The sequence below is a fragment of the Callospermophilus lateralis genome, chromosome 13, assembly GCF_048772815.1.
Source record: "Callospermophilus lateralis isolate mCalLat2 chromosome 13, mCalLat2.hap1, whole genome shotgun sequence".
Classification (NCBI taxonomy): domain Eukaryota; kingdom Metazoa; phylum Chordata; class Mammalia; order Rodentia; family Sciuridae; genus Callospermophilus; species Callospermophilus lateralis.
In genome coordinates, this window is record NC_135317.1 from 16311834 (window position 1) to 16328993 (window position 17160).

At 42.0% G+C, this 17160-nt stretch overlaps 1 protein-coding gene across 1 annotated transcript in view; it reads left to right on the forward strand.

The window, feature by feature from the left end:
• Ryr2 (ryanodine receptor 2) overlaps nucleotides 1-17160 on the forward strand; it is a 585643-nt gene that overhangs the window by 543573 nt on the left and 24910 nt on the right. The window contains exons 89-97 of the mRNA XM_076832381.1: nucleotides 1431-1535; nucleotides 3836-3917; nucleotides 5860-7157; nucleotides 8392-8459; nucleotides 10082-10229; nucleotides 13242-13328; nucleotides 13906-14127; nucleotides 15578-15708; nucleotides 16988-17030. Coding sequence (XP_076688496.1) covers nucleotides 1431-1535; nucleotides 3836-3917; nucleotides 5860-7157; nucleotides 8392-8459; nucleotides 10082-10229; nucleotides 13242-13328; nucleotides 13906-14127; nucleotides 15578-15708; nucleotides 16988-17030 — 2184 coding nt within the window. The remainder of the gene's footprint in view (nucleotides 1-1430; nucleotides 1536-3835; nucleotides 3918-5859; nucleotides 7158-8391; nucleotides 8460-10081; nucleotides 10230-13241; nucleotides 13329-13905; nucleotides 14128-15577; nucleotides 15709-16987; nucleotides 17031-17160) is intronic.

A 17160-nucleotide genomic window follows, 5' to 3' on the forward strand; every position in this document is an offset into this window, starting at 1 on the left:
CATGGGTGCAATCTCCCAGGTGTCCCCCTTGTCAGCTTTGACCTACAATGCCTTAGGGTGGCAAGATCTATGTGCATCCCCCTCTGTGGGAGCTGAGCCTGGCGCCTTGCTCCTGCAACACAGAGGCTCCTCTCCTCCTCCCCAGAGTCAGGACTTCCACACAGCTGTGTGACGGAGCTCCACTCTCATCTCCTCAGTATTTTTAGTGCAGTCAGATCTTCCTGCTCGTTTGTGCAGTAAAATATGGAACATTTTGATGTGTTTTCAAATTTAAACTCACTATGAGTCCTTTGTGTAAAGGAAAGAATGAATTAAAGGCCAAGAGCTATACCTTTTTTCTTTGAAAAAAATCCCTGTTATCTATTTGCATGGTTGATGTGGATGTGTTCAAAACCTAAACTATTGTAGAATTTTTCCTTAGGAGGTAAAACTGAAAATGGTCTGCATCAAAACATTTTGCTAGCCACACACACATTCTCCATTGCTGAAGAAAGATCACTTCAGAAGTGTCAGCTCAGAGAGCAGAGCTACGTTTGTTGGAAGGTATAAACAGAGGCATATTAAAGTTCATTGAGTTTATTTGAGCATTTGGCTATTCCTGACTGCAGGTGGCTCAGCTCCACCCAGAGGCCAGAGGTGCTTAAAAGTAAGTGAAAACAAAGTTAATTTAAAAAATGTAATTGGTTGAAGCGCAAAGTCTCTAGTTGGAGTTTAGTTGGAGTTTCTGGCTGTTAAGCCTAAGTGAACACTGAGTTGGGGCTGGGTTAGCTTTTGTAGGAACCCCTGGCACCAGATCCCTCAGCCAAGTGGCCTCCCAAGTTACAGCAGATTCCAATTGCCTTGGATTTGAGATTTATGAAATTAATGACCAAGTATTTATCTTTTCAAAATCTCAGTGGTTGCACCATTTTGAAACAGCTGAATAACTAGGAAAACTCTGAAGAGGACATTTTTCCTCTGGGTGAAGGCTTTATCCAGGTTACTGCTTAGGAAGAGGAAATAATCACCTCATCCTGATTGCATTCTCATATTCTTTTCACACAAGGTAGTGACCACCAATTGATTTGACCCAACAACCCAATCACCTACTTCTTACCCTCTTTCTCTAAAGAGATCAAAGCTAGGAAAAAAAATGAAATGATTTGCCAATTTGTTTTGGCAGTGTCTCATTATTCGTAGAGAAATAAGACACATAAATCCTTGAGAAACTTTTTTTTTTTTAAGATTTATTGAACATTTCAAAGAAGAACATGCTTATCTCTCATGGCACCAATATCTTCTTCATCTCTCTTTCATTTTGTGTTTGTGAACTTTTTAGATTATATGCTAACAACAAGATTTGTAAACCTTGAGTTCATTTTCTCCCTATTATTTTAAAGTTGAATTTGGCAAATATGCTGCCAGGAATGATCTCTGTATCTTTGCTCCAGGGCCCTTGCACGGGGAACCAGCAGAGCCTGGCACACAGCAGGCTGTGGGATGCAGTGGTGGGTTTCCTGCACGTGTTTGCCCACATGCAGATGAAGCTGTCTCAGGTAAAGGGTCTTCTCACCTGACAAATTGACATGGTGATCAGCAGCGAATGAAGCATGCTTTCTTATGTTGAATGTTATCTATTTCACTTGTTTAAGGTTTCAGGTGTATAAATATCACTTCTTTATATACCTTTTATTCCCTATCAAAAGATTTTTTAAAAAATTCCTTTATGCATATTTGGGAACAAAGATTATTAAAGAATTGAATGTAATGGAGAAATATGACAGCAGATTCCATGAACACTGTGCCCTTCAGCGTCTTCATAGACAAGCTCCCTGGTGTTTTCTTGTTGGAATCTTCCTCCCTCCATAGGCAACTACAAAAGGATCTGTAGCCTGTTGTAAATCTCTTGTTAAAAGGGAAGCAATTTTTATAGGTCCTACATAAGCTAACATTCACCCATTACCAGGAAATTTAGCTTTCTGATAGTCAAAACAATGGCTTAAATGATAAGTAAATAAAGAATAAACAGGCTTGCTGCCATGTTTTTGTGTTAATTTGGGAGTGCCATCAGCTTCTTGTTTTCTCATTTCCAAATCGGTTCCCTTGGAGACCAAAGGATGCATGAACAGAAAAGCTCTTAATGTCAGTCTTGAGTAAATGCATCCTTCAATACTGTGAATTTTGATGACGTATCCCAAGCTCTGGAGTATCTGTCAGGTGTATTTGCCAGGTGGTCAGGTAGAAAGAAGAAGACTAGAGAGAGAGAGTCAGAACATTGCCATTCCAGTGCCCAAAGTGTCACTCACTCCTCATCGGTGTGGCTTGTTCCCTCCCATCTGAGGCTTTCCACCCGCCCACTGGCCTATACACAGGGGCATACCATCACAGGTGAGCAAAGCTGGACACTGAAGTGGCCAGGAATGACCTTAGTCAGTAGTAAGTGTTACAACAGGGAAGCACATGGTGTGGACTGAACTCATCTTCAGCTTGTGTGGAGCTGGATGAATGGTATGTAGAGGGAGAATGAGAGAACAGGGATGAAGCTGCGTGGAGGCTCAGGGGAGGCTGGTCAGTATGATGTGATGAGCCCAGCCATGCCTGCCAGCTGTTATCTAAGTTGGCATCTGTCCTCTGCTGGAGGCTTGGAGACAGAGGCCCCATCCTCATGTGGTCTCTGGAACAGTGCATTTTTGGACAGCTTTGCATTTTCCCTAGTAGGCATTCTAAGTGGATCAGAATCATGTTAGGGACATAGTCATGAGCTGTTAGGAGTCTGCTTGTCCCTGTAGATCACCTGAGGCCAATCAGGAAGAGAACTCAAAAGCCTAGCTAGGATTTAGTCAAGGAGAGAATGACAGTATGTGGATATTGCTAATGTAGGCCAAATATGGAAATCTCATGTTTCCTTTAATTACTAATGACATTTACTAAGTATAGGAAACTGACGTGAACCAAATTTGCACACTACGGAACTCTCATTTGGCTTATTTCCATGGTTTGATGGCTTGCACAGGCAGTGTTGTGGTAGCTACTGTAAAGAGTCTCATGCTTCATGCAGTGCAGAAATTTACCTTCATACACAGCAAACTCCACAGAATTAAGTGACACCTTATACAAATTTTTAAAAAAGGAAAATGGAAAAGAATAGCTTAAATAAAATGGATGAGGTATGAGCTCATTATGTGATCTGTACTTGCAGGCACTGGATCTCAGCATAGTGATATTTAGATACAACATGTTCATGTAAAAGAATTTTTGTGGTTCATAATCAAAACAAATAATCAAACACAAAACCCAGAAAAATTCAACTAGAGAAATACTGGAAACCTTCATGACATTGTTTAGTAGGATACATGACAGTATTTGCAATGTGAGTGTTGGTAATACCAGTGGACAGTTTTGGTTAGATTTATGTAAGATAAGATTATCTCATATGCCACTGATATGCCTATTTTATAGAATAAATAAATTTTATATGTTAATATATAACTTTGAGAAATTAAAAGAAAATGATACATTCTCTCTAGTGAAAAAGTTGTAAAATGTACAGGAGCACCTGCCTCACCTGGCATTGGAGCTGCACTGCAGTTCCAGTATCCCTGTGCTTCTTTGACAATTCACAGTCCTTACATCTACTTTGCTGTGCATGAGTTAGAATCAACAGTAAATGCTCTTGAATTCTGAAGCAAATCTCTTTGTAATAAGCTGAATACTTACATCTGTCCTTCCCTTAGTTCTGCGATGCACTGAGGTGTCTGCTATCAGCAAGCCATATCCTTTTTGTGAGAATAAGTATGCTGTTCTTGTTGCAGACTTTTCTCGTGTTATCTCAAAAGCAATATGTTGATGTTTTCAGGATTCCAGTCAAATTGAGCTACTGAAGGAATTAATGGATCTTCAGAAGGATATGGTGGTCATGTTGCTGTCCATGTTGGAAGGTAGTTTTTATTTTCACTTTGAAGTTTCCTTTATTCTTTAAGGATCAGTATGTTCTCACTTATGGAACTGGCATGCATTGAGGAATAAAATAACACTCAGGTGTGATGGAGAGCTTGGGTTTGTTGTTGGCTTTATGATTCTTGAGAACAAGTTACTTTTTTTATAAAAAGGAAAATCTGTGTATGTCAGTCTGCATGTCTTCAGTGATATCCCACAGAGTAAACCCTCTAACAGTGCATAAGGAGGAATGTTTTGTTTGTCAGTTATTTTATAATAAAATTGGGGATTGTGGACATTGGCATGAACTCCAGCTGTGTAAATCTCTACTTTGACATGATAGCATATCCCTGCTGTGGGTTCCTGAAGTCTTGGTGAGGCGTGAGGACGAGATGTTATAGGGAGACCCCGTCCTGTCTCATCATCCCCACAGAGCCTTGCAGCTGTCATTTGCCCTCCTACCTCTTACCAACTTATTTTTCTTTGCTCTTGCATTACCTTTCTATGTCAGGCATGATGGTGAAGAGCCTGGACTCCAAACCTGCAGCCTGGGTCAAATTCTGAGTTTTTGCTCCCTGTCAGTGGAACCCTTAGACTAGTTAGGTTTCCATTTTTCAGTGTCCTTCTCCATAAAACGGAGATAATAGTAGTCTGATATGAGACTTGTGTGAAATCACTTAAACACAACCAAAGCAACTAAAAAATATTTGCTTTTTTGATGGACCTCTCATCCATCCTTAATTCTTTCCTATGCATTCTCTGTGTGTCTCCATCTCTCTGTCTGCCAGGCATGGAACAGCTCCACTTTGGTTAGCTAAGGAAGTTGTCCAGCCTATGCTAGGAGTTCAAAGATGGAGCGTTTCTTAAAACCCCATGATTGGCAGTAGCAGGAGCGGTTTTTAACTCTCCAAACACAGGCTCTATTCATGACCTCAATCTAAATTTTGGTTTAAATACTAATAAGTGAAGCAGCAGCAATAACTTTAAACTCATCTCTCATAATGTGCCAATACTGGCTTGGTGCTTACCTAATCCTAACAACAGGCCTATGAGTTTGATAGTATTGCTACCCAGGCTTTTCCAAGGAGGACACAGAGGTGCCAAGAGGCTAACCCTCTGGACTTGTGGAACCTGGATCTGTTCCATTACTGTGGCTCCAGGTCTCAGCCGTCCCTTGTTCACGGCTGCACAGATAGACAACACAGACCTCTCCCCAGGCATGTTTTCTACCACTTTTTTGTTTTGTCATATGACACGTAACACATTCTGTCCAAGGGATAAAAGCAGACTGTGATTTTATAATGCAGAATAATATCTAATTTTCTCAATGTTATCAGTAACCTGCCCTTTTCTAACTATAAGCACACTGGATCATGAAGAGTGGGAGGAAGGTACTACCACTGGGAATCAAAGGGCATAGAATTTGCCATCAGAGGATCCAAAGTCCTGACACTAAGTCTGGATGGTCATGTCATGAAGGGCACATTAATTTGTCCTTGCTAAACCTCAGTTAACCTCATCTGTAGAATCAGGATTAGTAAAAAGTGCCTGCCTTACAGAGAGAAGAGCATCCAATCAGACATTGTCTTTGATAGAGATTTCAACTCTAAAGGACTGAGTCAATGTTCATTTTCATTATTAATACAAGACTAGATTTCAGTTTGGGGCTGTTTGGTTCATTTTTTTAATCTGGCACTGTTTATTTTATTAATTTGGGGCAAAAATCAACTATTATTAAACTATTTAAATGTTACCCTAATTACTTTATAAATGTGGTTTTACGTGTGTGCAAGAATAATTTTCAGTCATTTACTGAGACTCATCTACTGGGAGATGAACAGAGACACTCTTCCTCCAGGTGTTATAACTATGTCGTGGTTCTGTCTGTGGGTGCGTGTTTTGTCAAGAATGTTCATTTTGCAAACACAAGTGCTTTCCCACCAGGTAATGTGGTGAACGGAACCATTGGCAAGCAGATGGTTGACATGCTGGTGGAATCTTCCAATAACGTGGAGATGATTCTCAAGTTTTTCGACATGTTCCTCAAACTGAAGGACTTGACATCCTCGGACACATTTAAGGAGTACGACCCTGATGGCAAAGGTGTCATTTCCAAAAGGGACTTCCACAAAGCCATGGAGAGCCACAAGCACTACACCCAGTCAGAAACCGAGTTTCTTCTGTCCTGCGCAGAGACCGATGAAAACGAAACGCTGGATTACGAGGAGTTTGTCAAACGGTTTCACGAGCCGGCCAAGGACATCGGCTTCAATGTCGCTGTCCTCCTGACCAACCTCTCTGAGCACATGCCCAACGACACGCGGCTGCAGACCTTCCTGGAGCTGGCAGAAAGCGTGCTCAACTACTTCCAGCCCTTCCTGGGCCGCATCGAGATCATGGGCAGCGCCAAGCGCATCGAGAGGGTGTACTTCGAGATCAGCGAGTCGAGCCGCACCCAGTGGGAGAAGCCGCAAGTCAAGGAGTCCAAGAGGCAGTTCATATTCGACGTGGTCAACGAGGGAGGGGAAAAGGAGAAGATGGAGCTGTTTGTCAACTTCTGCGAGGACACCATCTTCGAGATGCAGCTGGCAGCTCAGATCTCCGAGTCGGACCTGAATGAGCGCTCAGCCAATAAGGAGGACAGCGAGAAGGACAGGCCAGAGGAACAGGGCCCCCGCATGGGCTTCTTTTCCATCCTGACGGTCAGGTCGGCCCTGTTTGCGCTCAGGTACAATGTGCTGAGCCTGATGCGCATGCTCAGTCTCAAGAGCCTCAAGAAGCAGATGAAGAAGGTGAAGAAGATGACGGTGAGGGACATGGTCACTGCCTTCTTCTCCTCCTACTGCAGCGTCTTCCTGACACTGCTGCACTTTGTGGCCAGCGTCTGCAGAGGCTTCTTCCGTATCGTCTGCAGCCTGCTGCTCGGAGGAAGCCTCGTGGAAGGGGCCAAAAAAATCAAAGTCGCCGAGCTTCTGGCCAACATGCCGGACCCTACTCAGGACGAGGTGCGAGGAGACGGAGAGGAGGGGGAGAGGAAGCCCCTGGAAGCCGCCCTGCCCTCCGAGGATCTGACGGATCTGAAGGAGCTGACGGAAGAAAGCGACCTTCTCTCGGACATCTTTGGCCTGGATCTGAAGCGAGAAGGAGGGCAGTACAAGCTCATTCCCCATAACCCCAATGCCGGCCTCGGGGACCTGATGAGCAGCCCCGTCCCCCTCCCTGAGGTGCAAGAGAAGTTTCAGGTACTTTATCTCTGTGTTCTGGCCACTCTTTATCTGGCCACAGGTGGGTACAACAAATGACCCTTATGCCAGGTTTCTTGCGGGAGTTAGAGTCGTGTTGAATACCTGACTTGAATCTCCCAGGAAGAAATGGCATTTTGGTAGCAGAGCTAGCCCTTTTAAGATTCCTTACAAATTATTTAATCCTCTTTAACCATTAAGGTTGAATGTGGACCCTTGTGACATTAGTCCATTAAGCCCCCATCTGTCCAGGACTTCAACAGCACTGAGTCTGATAACATGGGGGGGGGGGTGTCATAGGTAGGTGTTGCTTCCAAATGGCCTTCAGCAGTGCCTTAACAGAGATGGAACTAACTAGAAAGTACTGACTGTTAAATAGGGTAATCAGGGGGCTGTATGGGTTGCGTATGTTAAACAATGCACACACACCAGAGTGGCTTAATGTAGTTTGGTGAGAATTAAGAGGTGGGGATTGATGGGCACAGTGACGCGTGCATATAATCCCAGTGGCTAGGGAGGCTGTGACAGGAGGATTGCAAGTTCAAAGTCAGCCTCAGCAATGGTGAGGTGTGCTAAGCAACTCAGTGAGGCCCTGTCTCTAAATAAATTACAAAATAGGGCTGGGGGATGTGGCTTAGTGGTCAAGTACCCTGAGTTGAATCCCTGATACCCTCAATGCCTCCACAGAAAAACAGATGGGGATTAAACTGGTTTTGAAGGATGAGTAAGATTTGTGTAGGTGGATAAGGTAAAGAAGAATATTTCTAGCTGGGTGCAGTGGCACATGCCGGTAATCCTAGTGGCTGGGGAGGCTGAGGCAGGAGGAACTCAAGTTCAGGCCATTATTAGCAACTTAGCAAGGCCCTAAACAACCAGTGAGACCCTGTCTCAAAAACATAAAAAGGGCTGGGGATGTGGCTCAGTGATAACGAGCTTTGGGTTACACACACACACACACACACACACACACACACACCCACACACACACAGAGGGAGAATCATTCTGAAATGAGAAAAGGGAGTAGAAGGAAGCCCAGAAAGTTCATACTGTGTGCAGAGGGAGAAGTGTGTAAACCATCAGAACACAAGGCATGCGTGGCCCTGTTATCTCAGTGTAAGGAAGAGGGTGTTCTATGTTGGTCATCGTTTAGATGTGGTCACCTGACCCCTAGCCCCATAACTATACTCACAGGTGATGTTCAATCCTGCTTTTCTTTTTCTGTTCTTATTCTAGGAACAGAAGGCAAAAGAAGAAGAAAAGGAAGAGAAGGAAGAGACCAAATCCGAACCTGAAAAGGCCGAGTATGTATAGTCCCTGTGTGTTCCTTTGTTTCAGAAAGTCTCTTTCTCATCCTCCCTGTATGGGAACTTTCATGGAAAATCTGACCCTGCAAAGGAGCTGTGTGACCAAATCTACTGTCTCAGCCGTGAGGCTATAACTGTGAGGACTTGGGTCCTTTGCAGACATGGGGGTAGAGCCCAGCAGGATTGCCATTCGTCTTCCTCTGCTCCAAGAGGATTCCATTTATGTGATTCTCTCTCAGCACTAGGCTCTAGAGAGTCTGTGAACACTTCCACTGTGACTGGTTGATGAATTTCAGTCTTTAAGCCCACACATGTCTTTCTGTTCTTTTAGAGAAGGGAGGAATTGAACATTCCAGATGGGTTTCATTGAATCCTATGGAGGGTAATCCTCAGCAGATAGTCCCAAGGCCACAGCATGAGACGCACCTGAGGAATTTGTTAAGAACACGGGGTTCCTGGGCCTCACCCCAGAGACTGACTCCCAGGGCTAGTGTGGAGCCTTGGAACCTGCATTTTCAGCAACACCTGGCACTGAGAGCACACCTGTGAATTCAGCACCAGGAAACAAACAGCTGGATGCAGCAGTGGTGGTGCACAGCAGTTGAAGCCTCCAGCTGTCCCCAACTTCCTGTCATCTCCTGTGCACAATATGAAAAACGTGGGAAGGAATTACAGTTTTTAGACACCTATATTGCTACTGTTCTCACATTAGCATCTTATTTTTTTCCTCTCTCTCATTACTTTCTCTGGACCCTTACTTTTGTGTATTCTCCGTAGTTAGCACTCTTCATTGTTGTGGATATGACACTGTTGTATCAGCTGGACAGATGGCCCCCTAACTGACTGCCAGAGTGAAACATGGGCCTGTGTAACTGCATGGCCGACATTTCCATGGCCGCTCTTTATCTAATGTTAAGCTGCTGTTAGGCGTGCCTCACGTGCATCAGAGAGAGCTTACACACATGTGCATGCATTGAGTACTGTGATTCACTTTCAGAAAGGATTTATATCATTGCAGCTAGAAAATGTTTAAGTCCTTCTAAAATTTCAGTCCTTCTAATTCCATTATTGTCTGAAATGAATATAATTGTATACGAACAATTTATATTAAAATTAATATATTTTACTTAATAAAATTAGTTAAATAAAATTAAAATAGTGTATCACTACATTGATATACTTTCTACATGTGAACAACCAAATGCACAGACCTCTGATTTTAATTTTTAATGACTGAATGAAAAAAGTTGAACATTATAATTTAAAAATAAGCTACATTGGAAGGTAAAAGCAAAAAAAGTTTTCATTTGTTACTCTGTTTTTCAATTAAATGTCTTTATTGCACCATGGGAATCTGCTATATATGGATATGAAGACCCTTTAAGCCTGAAAAAATGTCCTCTAGCTTTGAACTTCACCAAATTATTTGTATGGGGGCCTGTGATCAGCAGGAAATCCTGCCCGACTCTAAACACCAAAATATTATCATTCATTGAATGAGAAATTAGTTTTCAAAAGTGATCTTGTGATCTTAAGTATCTGCTCACTTGTGTATTGTTTTAGGCTACCAGTTTAGTCCTTTTCTGAATAGCTTTTCTTTCACTCACCTGTTCTCATAGGGGAGAAGATGGAGAGAAAGAGGAGAAAACCAAAGAAGAAAAGGGCAAACAGAAGCTCAGGCAGCTTCACACACACAGATATGGAGAACCCGAAGTTCCCGAGTCAGCGTTCTGGAAGAAGATCATAGCCTATCAACAGAAGCTTCTAGTAAGATGTGAAGAATAGATATTTTTACTGATTTATTATGAGAACATACTAGTTCAGGCTCAGTTAATGTTCACTGACCTTCCTTGGGGGTTTGTCAGGGAATAACCGTTCAGTCCTGCAAATACAGTCTCTCCAGTATCTGCAGAGCTTGCTTGCAGGACCTCCATCCCTACAGCTGCTGAAGTCCCCTGTGTGACAGGATGCAGTATGTGCTCATAGCCTGTGAACATTCTCCTGTACACTTTCAAGCATCTCTACTTATAATTCTCAACACACTATAAAGCCTATGGGAAAGTTTTACACTCTATTGTTAGGGTTAGAAAATGTCTATACATGTTTAACATAGAGGCAACTTTTTTCTAAATATTTTTTGTTCATGATTGGTTAAATTCATCAATCCACATGAATAACTGACTGTATGTTTTATGTGACCACTTTAGTGTGTTTATTTTTTTACAGTGAATGCCTTTGGTCCACTGCTCCCTGTTAAGCCAATAACCCCCATAGATATTCACACCACTAGAGACCCTCTGGCTTGGTGACCACAGCACAGTGCTCCCAGCGTCTTCTCACCAAGACTCACTTGAGGGCAGCCAGTACATAGATTCTGAGGCCCTATCATTGATTAAGGCCTCTTAGGGTAAAGTAATTCCAAGTGAAGTTCCAGAACTGGACTAGCCCATATTTCTATAAAGTCATAATTTTATTTAAAATAAAAATCTAATTATAAAAATATTAATGAGCTTTCCATTGAGGATAACCCCAAATTATTCTTTGAATACAACAAATAAAATAAAAATGGAGAAGACAGTTCTTTATGTAGGGACATACACATTTTGAAGAAGTGTCTCCAACATATACTTTCCCCATACTGTTTATTACAAAGTACATTTGAACACAGACGTTTTCTAGATGACTCTGGATAATTAATTGTTAAGTTGATACACTATTGTGGTTGCTACCGTAGCAGGTGTAGCTCTATTATAGATGGTTTAGAGGTGGAATGGGCTCCACTGGATCCTACAGGAGCCTAGGACAATGTTTAACTGCACTGAATAAACCAGGCAGTTGAGGTGTTCCTTCCCTCTTTCTGTCTCAGGAGTCATGTGTTCTCTTGTCTCTGTACAGCTTCTCTGTTTTCCTGATCTCTTTTCAATTTTGATGTTCTTGCTCAGCAGTCTGCATGCATAAGACTAAACACAGCCACATGAGGCCACCACAGGTACCCTATCTTCTGAGTCTTTGTGACCATCCTGCTCAGATAGCCAGCATTAGCTAACTCAACCTCTGTGACCTAGTTCCACCTTCCAAGGAGAACCAGTGCACCTGGCCCAGTTTGATGGCCAATCATGGTCCACTACACTGTGGCAGTAGCGGGGTTTCTGTGGGGAACTGATCCCAACAGAGATGGAGTACGCACACAGGGAATTGTGAGAGGTGTGATTACTTTGCTCTGGATTCATGCTGCTCAAGTCCCTGGCATAACTGCATATAGCTCCCACTTAATATTAAACAAATACTTGACTTCCACATAACCTATTCCCTTAAACCCGTATCTTCTAGATTGTATTGTTTGTTTTCCAACTCAGTAAGGTTTATCAACCATTTTCTTAGTTGCTCAGGCCTCCAAATTCAGAAGCTGTCATCTTCAAGTCTCTCTCACCTCATATACAATCCAGCAGTAATTCTCAGTCTTCCTCCCAAATACATCCAGAACCTGCCCAGTTCTTACCATGTCCATGGCCACCACCAAAGTGAAGCCACCTCATCAATATCACTTCTTCTGCAGTCCTGCGAGAACTTCCTAACTGCTCCCCTTGCTTCAACCCCTGCCCCTACTACCTACCATCCTTAGCATCTGGAGTAATTCTAAGCACAACAGGATTGCACAAAGCCCTCCTTGAAGCCCCTCATAGCTTCTCATCCCATATGGAATAAAATAGTCATTGTAATATACTAACATTACATTACTCAGGAACAATAATAAGGCTACTACTAATAATCTTATCATTTTAATAACTATATATATTGTATATAATAGAATTTAAGCTGGACATAGTAGTGTACCCGTTAATCCCAGCAACTAGGGAGACTGAAGCAGGATTGCAAGTTGAAACCAGTCTCAGTAAAGTAGGGAGGCCCTAAGCAACTCAGCGAGACCCTGTCTCAAAATTTAAAAAATAATAAAAAGGGCTGGAGGTGTGGCTCAGTGGTTAAGCACCCCTGGGTTTAATCCCTGGTACCAATAAATAAACAACAACAAAAAAAAAAATCAACAACTGTCTTTCCTTATAATTGTGATCCTCAAAGTACACTTATGAAGCAGCTTCTTCTATTATCCTTACATCACAGATGAGAAAATTATTGCCCCAGGAAGGTTCAAGTTATTGGTCCACATTCCAGTGGTAGGGACAGGCTTCATATCCAGGCATTGTGGTCCCAGGGTCATGGATTGGTTCAGATATCATGATCCACTGCATTGTAAACTTATATCAGTAGCCTTCACTACCCAGACTCCTGCTGGCCTGACCCTGTGTACTTCTGCTTCCATCTTGTCTGTTCTCACATGTGTCCTTCACACTGTTCCCCAAACCCACCACCACCACCCTTCATTCGCAGCCGTCCTTGCTGCTCCATTCTTCCTCGTACATTCAGGGCTGTGCTCCAGGTGCCTCCTGAGATAAACCCTTCCTGACCAACTGTCCCAAATCCCATCCCTTCCCTAATCCCTTAACTGGATATATTTTCCTCATAGCATTTAGCATTCCCTGACACTATCTTATTTGGCATTGTGCTCCTTCATTCTCTCCATGGTGACAGATACTCCTACACTGTGTTTCTACAGCACCAAGAATGGTGCTCAACCCATAGTGTTGGTCTAGGGCAAATGAAGGAAGACTTTCTGTAAATTGTCTGCAGGTTTGGTTTAAATGAGCAAATACATTATTTAAGTGGTCTGTAGATTACAGGTCTCTTGATTCAGTGATGTTTTATAACTTTTTTCACCTTCAGAACTATTTTGCACGCAACTTCTACAACATGAGAATGCTGGCCTTGTTTGTTGCGTTTGCCATCAATTTCATCTTGCTCTTTTACAAGGTAAGCATGTTTGGGGCTTTAATGACCAATATGTGAGAACAGACAGACTGAAGGAGTGTACAGATTTCACAGGTCTGCTAGTATGCTACCTAATCCTGTTCCAAATGAGAGAGGAAAGGGAGCTGAGGCCCATCAGTGTGCCCAGGAAGGCAGCATAGATTTGTGCCTTGGAGTAGAGAAGCGTCTCAGTGGGCTTCAACTGAACAGCATTTGATATAGCAGGATGTTTATATCTGGGGGTCCCAGGGTCATTTGGGTGAATACCTACTTATTACTGCAGCTGGCTATGGCATGAGCTTGTTAAAGCAAATTATTTTGGATCATGTGGAATCAGACATCTAATTATTTCCTATGTGCTTTGGAACCTTATAGCTCTTGGTTGGGTTAGAATGGACTTCATATTTGTTGCTCGCCTTTGGTGTTGGAAAGCTCTCCTGTTAGCCTTTGCTTTTAGTCTTTCTGCTGTGCAGTGACTCTGTGTCCACTGTTTGCTAGCCAGGCTGTGTCTGCCTTGGGTCTGGCTGGCAAGGCCTCTTTGTATGCAGCAGACTCACTCTATGTACTTGGTTCAAATCAGGTCTCCACTTCCTCTGTGGCTGAAGGGAAGGAGCTGCCCACTCGAAGCTCCATTGAAAATGCCAAAGTCACCACCAGCCTGGACAGCAGCTCGCACAGGATCACTGCTGTCCACTATGTGCTGGAGGAGAGCAGCGGCTACATGGAGCCCACGCTGCGCATCCTCGCCATCCTCCACACGGTCATCTCTTTCTTCTGCATCATTGGATATTATTGCCTGAAGGTAACACAATGAGGCACAGGCCCAGGTGTGTGCATGTCTACGTGTGCATGTTGGAGACTGGACTTTTGCAGAAGCCAGTTCTGAGATGGAGATTACGAAGTTCATTTGGGAATGTGCTGGGCATCCTCATCTGTGGGCAAGGGCAAAACAGGATGGGGCCGAGAAGAAAGTTGGGCTACAGTGCAGACATGGCCAGGTGAAGTCAAGGGAATCCATCTCTGAGGCTAGGATGCTCCTGCCGGGGTGTCTGGGCCTGGGCCTTGGGAGCCTGGTCTTTCTGTATCTGCACTGACCAGCCGTTGGTTGCATGCTGTCTGGAAAGGGCATGTCTTCTTGCACCTTTCTTTTACGTGTTGAGAATTACTCATGAGATGGATAGTATTGCCTACCACAGGAGCCCATACAAGCAAGCCCACCCACCCCCCGTTGTGTCTCATGGCGATGATCCAATTCATTAGGACTCCTGCAAACATCCATGAGTCATTTTCATTGTTCTGTTACTAGATAAATATTGTTTGCTATCCTTGGCAGAAATGCTTTACAGTTTGTGTCACTTCACTTAGAAAATAACATGGCTTTATCCATAAAGCCTTGCCAAGGGAGTAATGAGATGTGGTGAATAGAATTCAGGGCAGTCTCTGAGTGTTCAGGGCTACCTGTGCACAGCTGGTCATCTTTTCTCGGCGAGACCCTTGTTACTACAGTGCCTTTATTTCACTGTCCTTTACCTCTGGTTATGCTGCTTCCAGAAGACTTTTGAAAAACCAGGGCTCAGGATAACAGAAGAAAGTATAGAGAATCTGTTCAGTAAATTGTCTTTCCTTTTTCCCCCTTGTTGTATGGAGCTGCATATTCTTTGAGTACTTCCAGAACATCTGCATTACCACTGTATCTGTGCCTGCATAAGGTCTGTCCACAGGAGACTATCAGTAGATCCTGGAGACATCTTGGCAAACTGAAAAAAGATTTTTGCTGATGCTGAAATTAAAATTTATCTTTAGATAGCATGTAGACATGCTGAGTGTGGAATTAATGAAAGAGATTTATCAGATAAAACTCTGCAAATTGTCAACATACATTTTAGAACATTAATATGGTTGTTTAATTCTTTTGCATTCATTCACATTGAGATATATATATATAAAAGATGTGAAATTTTTGCCTAGTCACCTTTTTCTTTTTAGACTGGTGCCATCAGTGCAAGTATCTATGAACCCCTATGTACTTAAATAACATGCGTCTTTAAAATATCTATTCTGTCTTGTTTTTCCCAAAACTTTCTAGATGTTTCTTTGTACCTAAAAGTAACTGATTCATTTTTATTCCATTTTTACCTTCCTGAAAGTCCAAGGGAAATATTTCTTTCCAAAAGCTGTTTTGCAAAGATAGTGACCACAGGAGATGCCAGTGAATCTAAGCTAATTTTACCATGTTTATTTTTCCTCTGTAGGTCCCATTGGTTATTTTTAAACGAGAAAAGGAAGTAGCACGGAAATTGGAATTTGATGGGCTTTATATTACAGAGCAGCCTTCAGAAGATGATATTAAAGGCCAGTGGGATAGACTTGTAATCAACACACAGTAAGTAAAGAATTCTAAGAGACAACTCTGTGCTCAGAAAATTTGAGACATAGAAACATTTTCCTGCAGTTTATATAGATTTGTTAAAAGTATAGCACAAGTGAATGGTAGTTATATATTCAGCCAAGAAAATCAAAAGTAAGTGCATCAGCCTCCCAATGGATGCCCTCTGTGTTCCCAGTAGCTTTATCAGAAAGCTCTGAGGCTATTACTGCAGCACTGATGGGACTTCACATCCATTACCTGGTATCCAGGGACGTGTGTGGTAGGCAGGTATAACCTGCAATGCAGAGCTATCTCACCCAAAAGCAGAGAGGCAGAAACTGTGCATTAAGGAAAAGAGGGGTCTCACTGAAGCACAAACACTAAATTTCACACTTTCAGTATATCTGAGTTATAAACTTTCCATTGGTACCATCAGGGAGCTTTGGTTAAACCCGGCTCTGTGTTATGAGAAGATGTAAAGTGTGAGACAGAGGAACAAGGACCTCTCTATTCATTGGTTATTTAGTCTTATGAAGTCAAAACCCAAATGACTAGTGGCTGCTTGAGGTATATATCCACTGCAAAGTGATTTTCCACCAAAAAAAGTATTAGTGACAATACTTTTTGAGTAGTTCATACTTAAGAGTGAAGTACCTTGTTTATTAAGACTATTTGCTTATTGATCCAGAGCTACAATGTGCAATAGGTTCTGAATTTTCCAGTGGGAATGATTTATTGGTGCATTTTATGTGCTTGCTCTGAATGTTAAATGTTTTCTTTAGCAATTCTGCCCCTTAATTCTTACTCTGATCATTGGTCCCTTTTAGTAAACTCTGTGTCAGTCAAGGTGCGGTGCCAGAGTCAGAGTTGAGTGCTGGGTTTAATGTTTCTTTGAGGGTAACTAGTAGGAAAAATACCTTTTTACTTCATAGGAAGAAACAATGACTGCTTTGATCCAAATGCTGTGATTTTTTTAAAGAAAACTGACAATAGTCAATGTATTGATATGTTATAAACAAATGATAAATATATTCTTATTAATAAATATGATTATATTATCCTTTGTTAACATACCAACCCATAATCTTTTTAATGTGATTTGTCTGTACATATGCTTATATATTAATACTCAAAATAATATTGACAATTCTGATGATAAAGAAAATAAGATGGTAACCTAGATCATTATACTTTCATGTGCAAGATTTATGTTTACATATTGTTCATTTCAAAATGATATGCTATTATTTATTGTTTAAAATGTATTTAACTTTTATAATTTTACATTTTCTAGGTCATTTCCCAACAACTACTGGGATAAATTTGTTAAAAGAAAGGTAATACTCTTTAGAAAGAATACATTCTCTGCTTTTTTTTAAGTGCAATTCAGATTTGGATTTGATGTTGTTTTATTTAGAATGAGATATTGAGGTTAGTTATATATGCCTGGTAATGTTATTCCAAAGT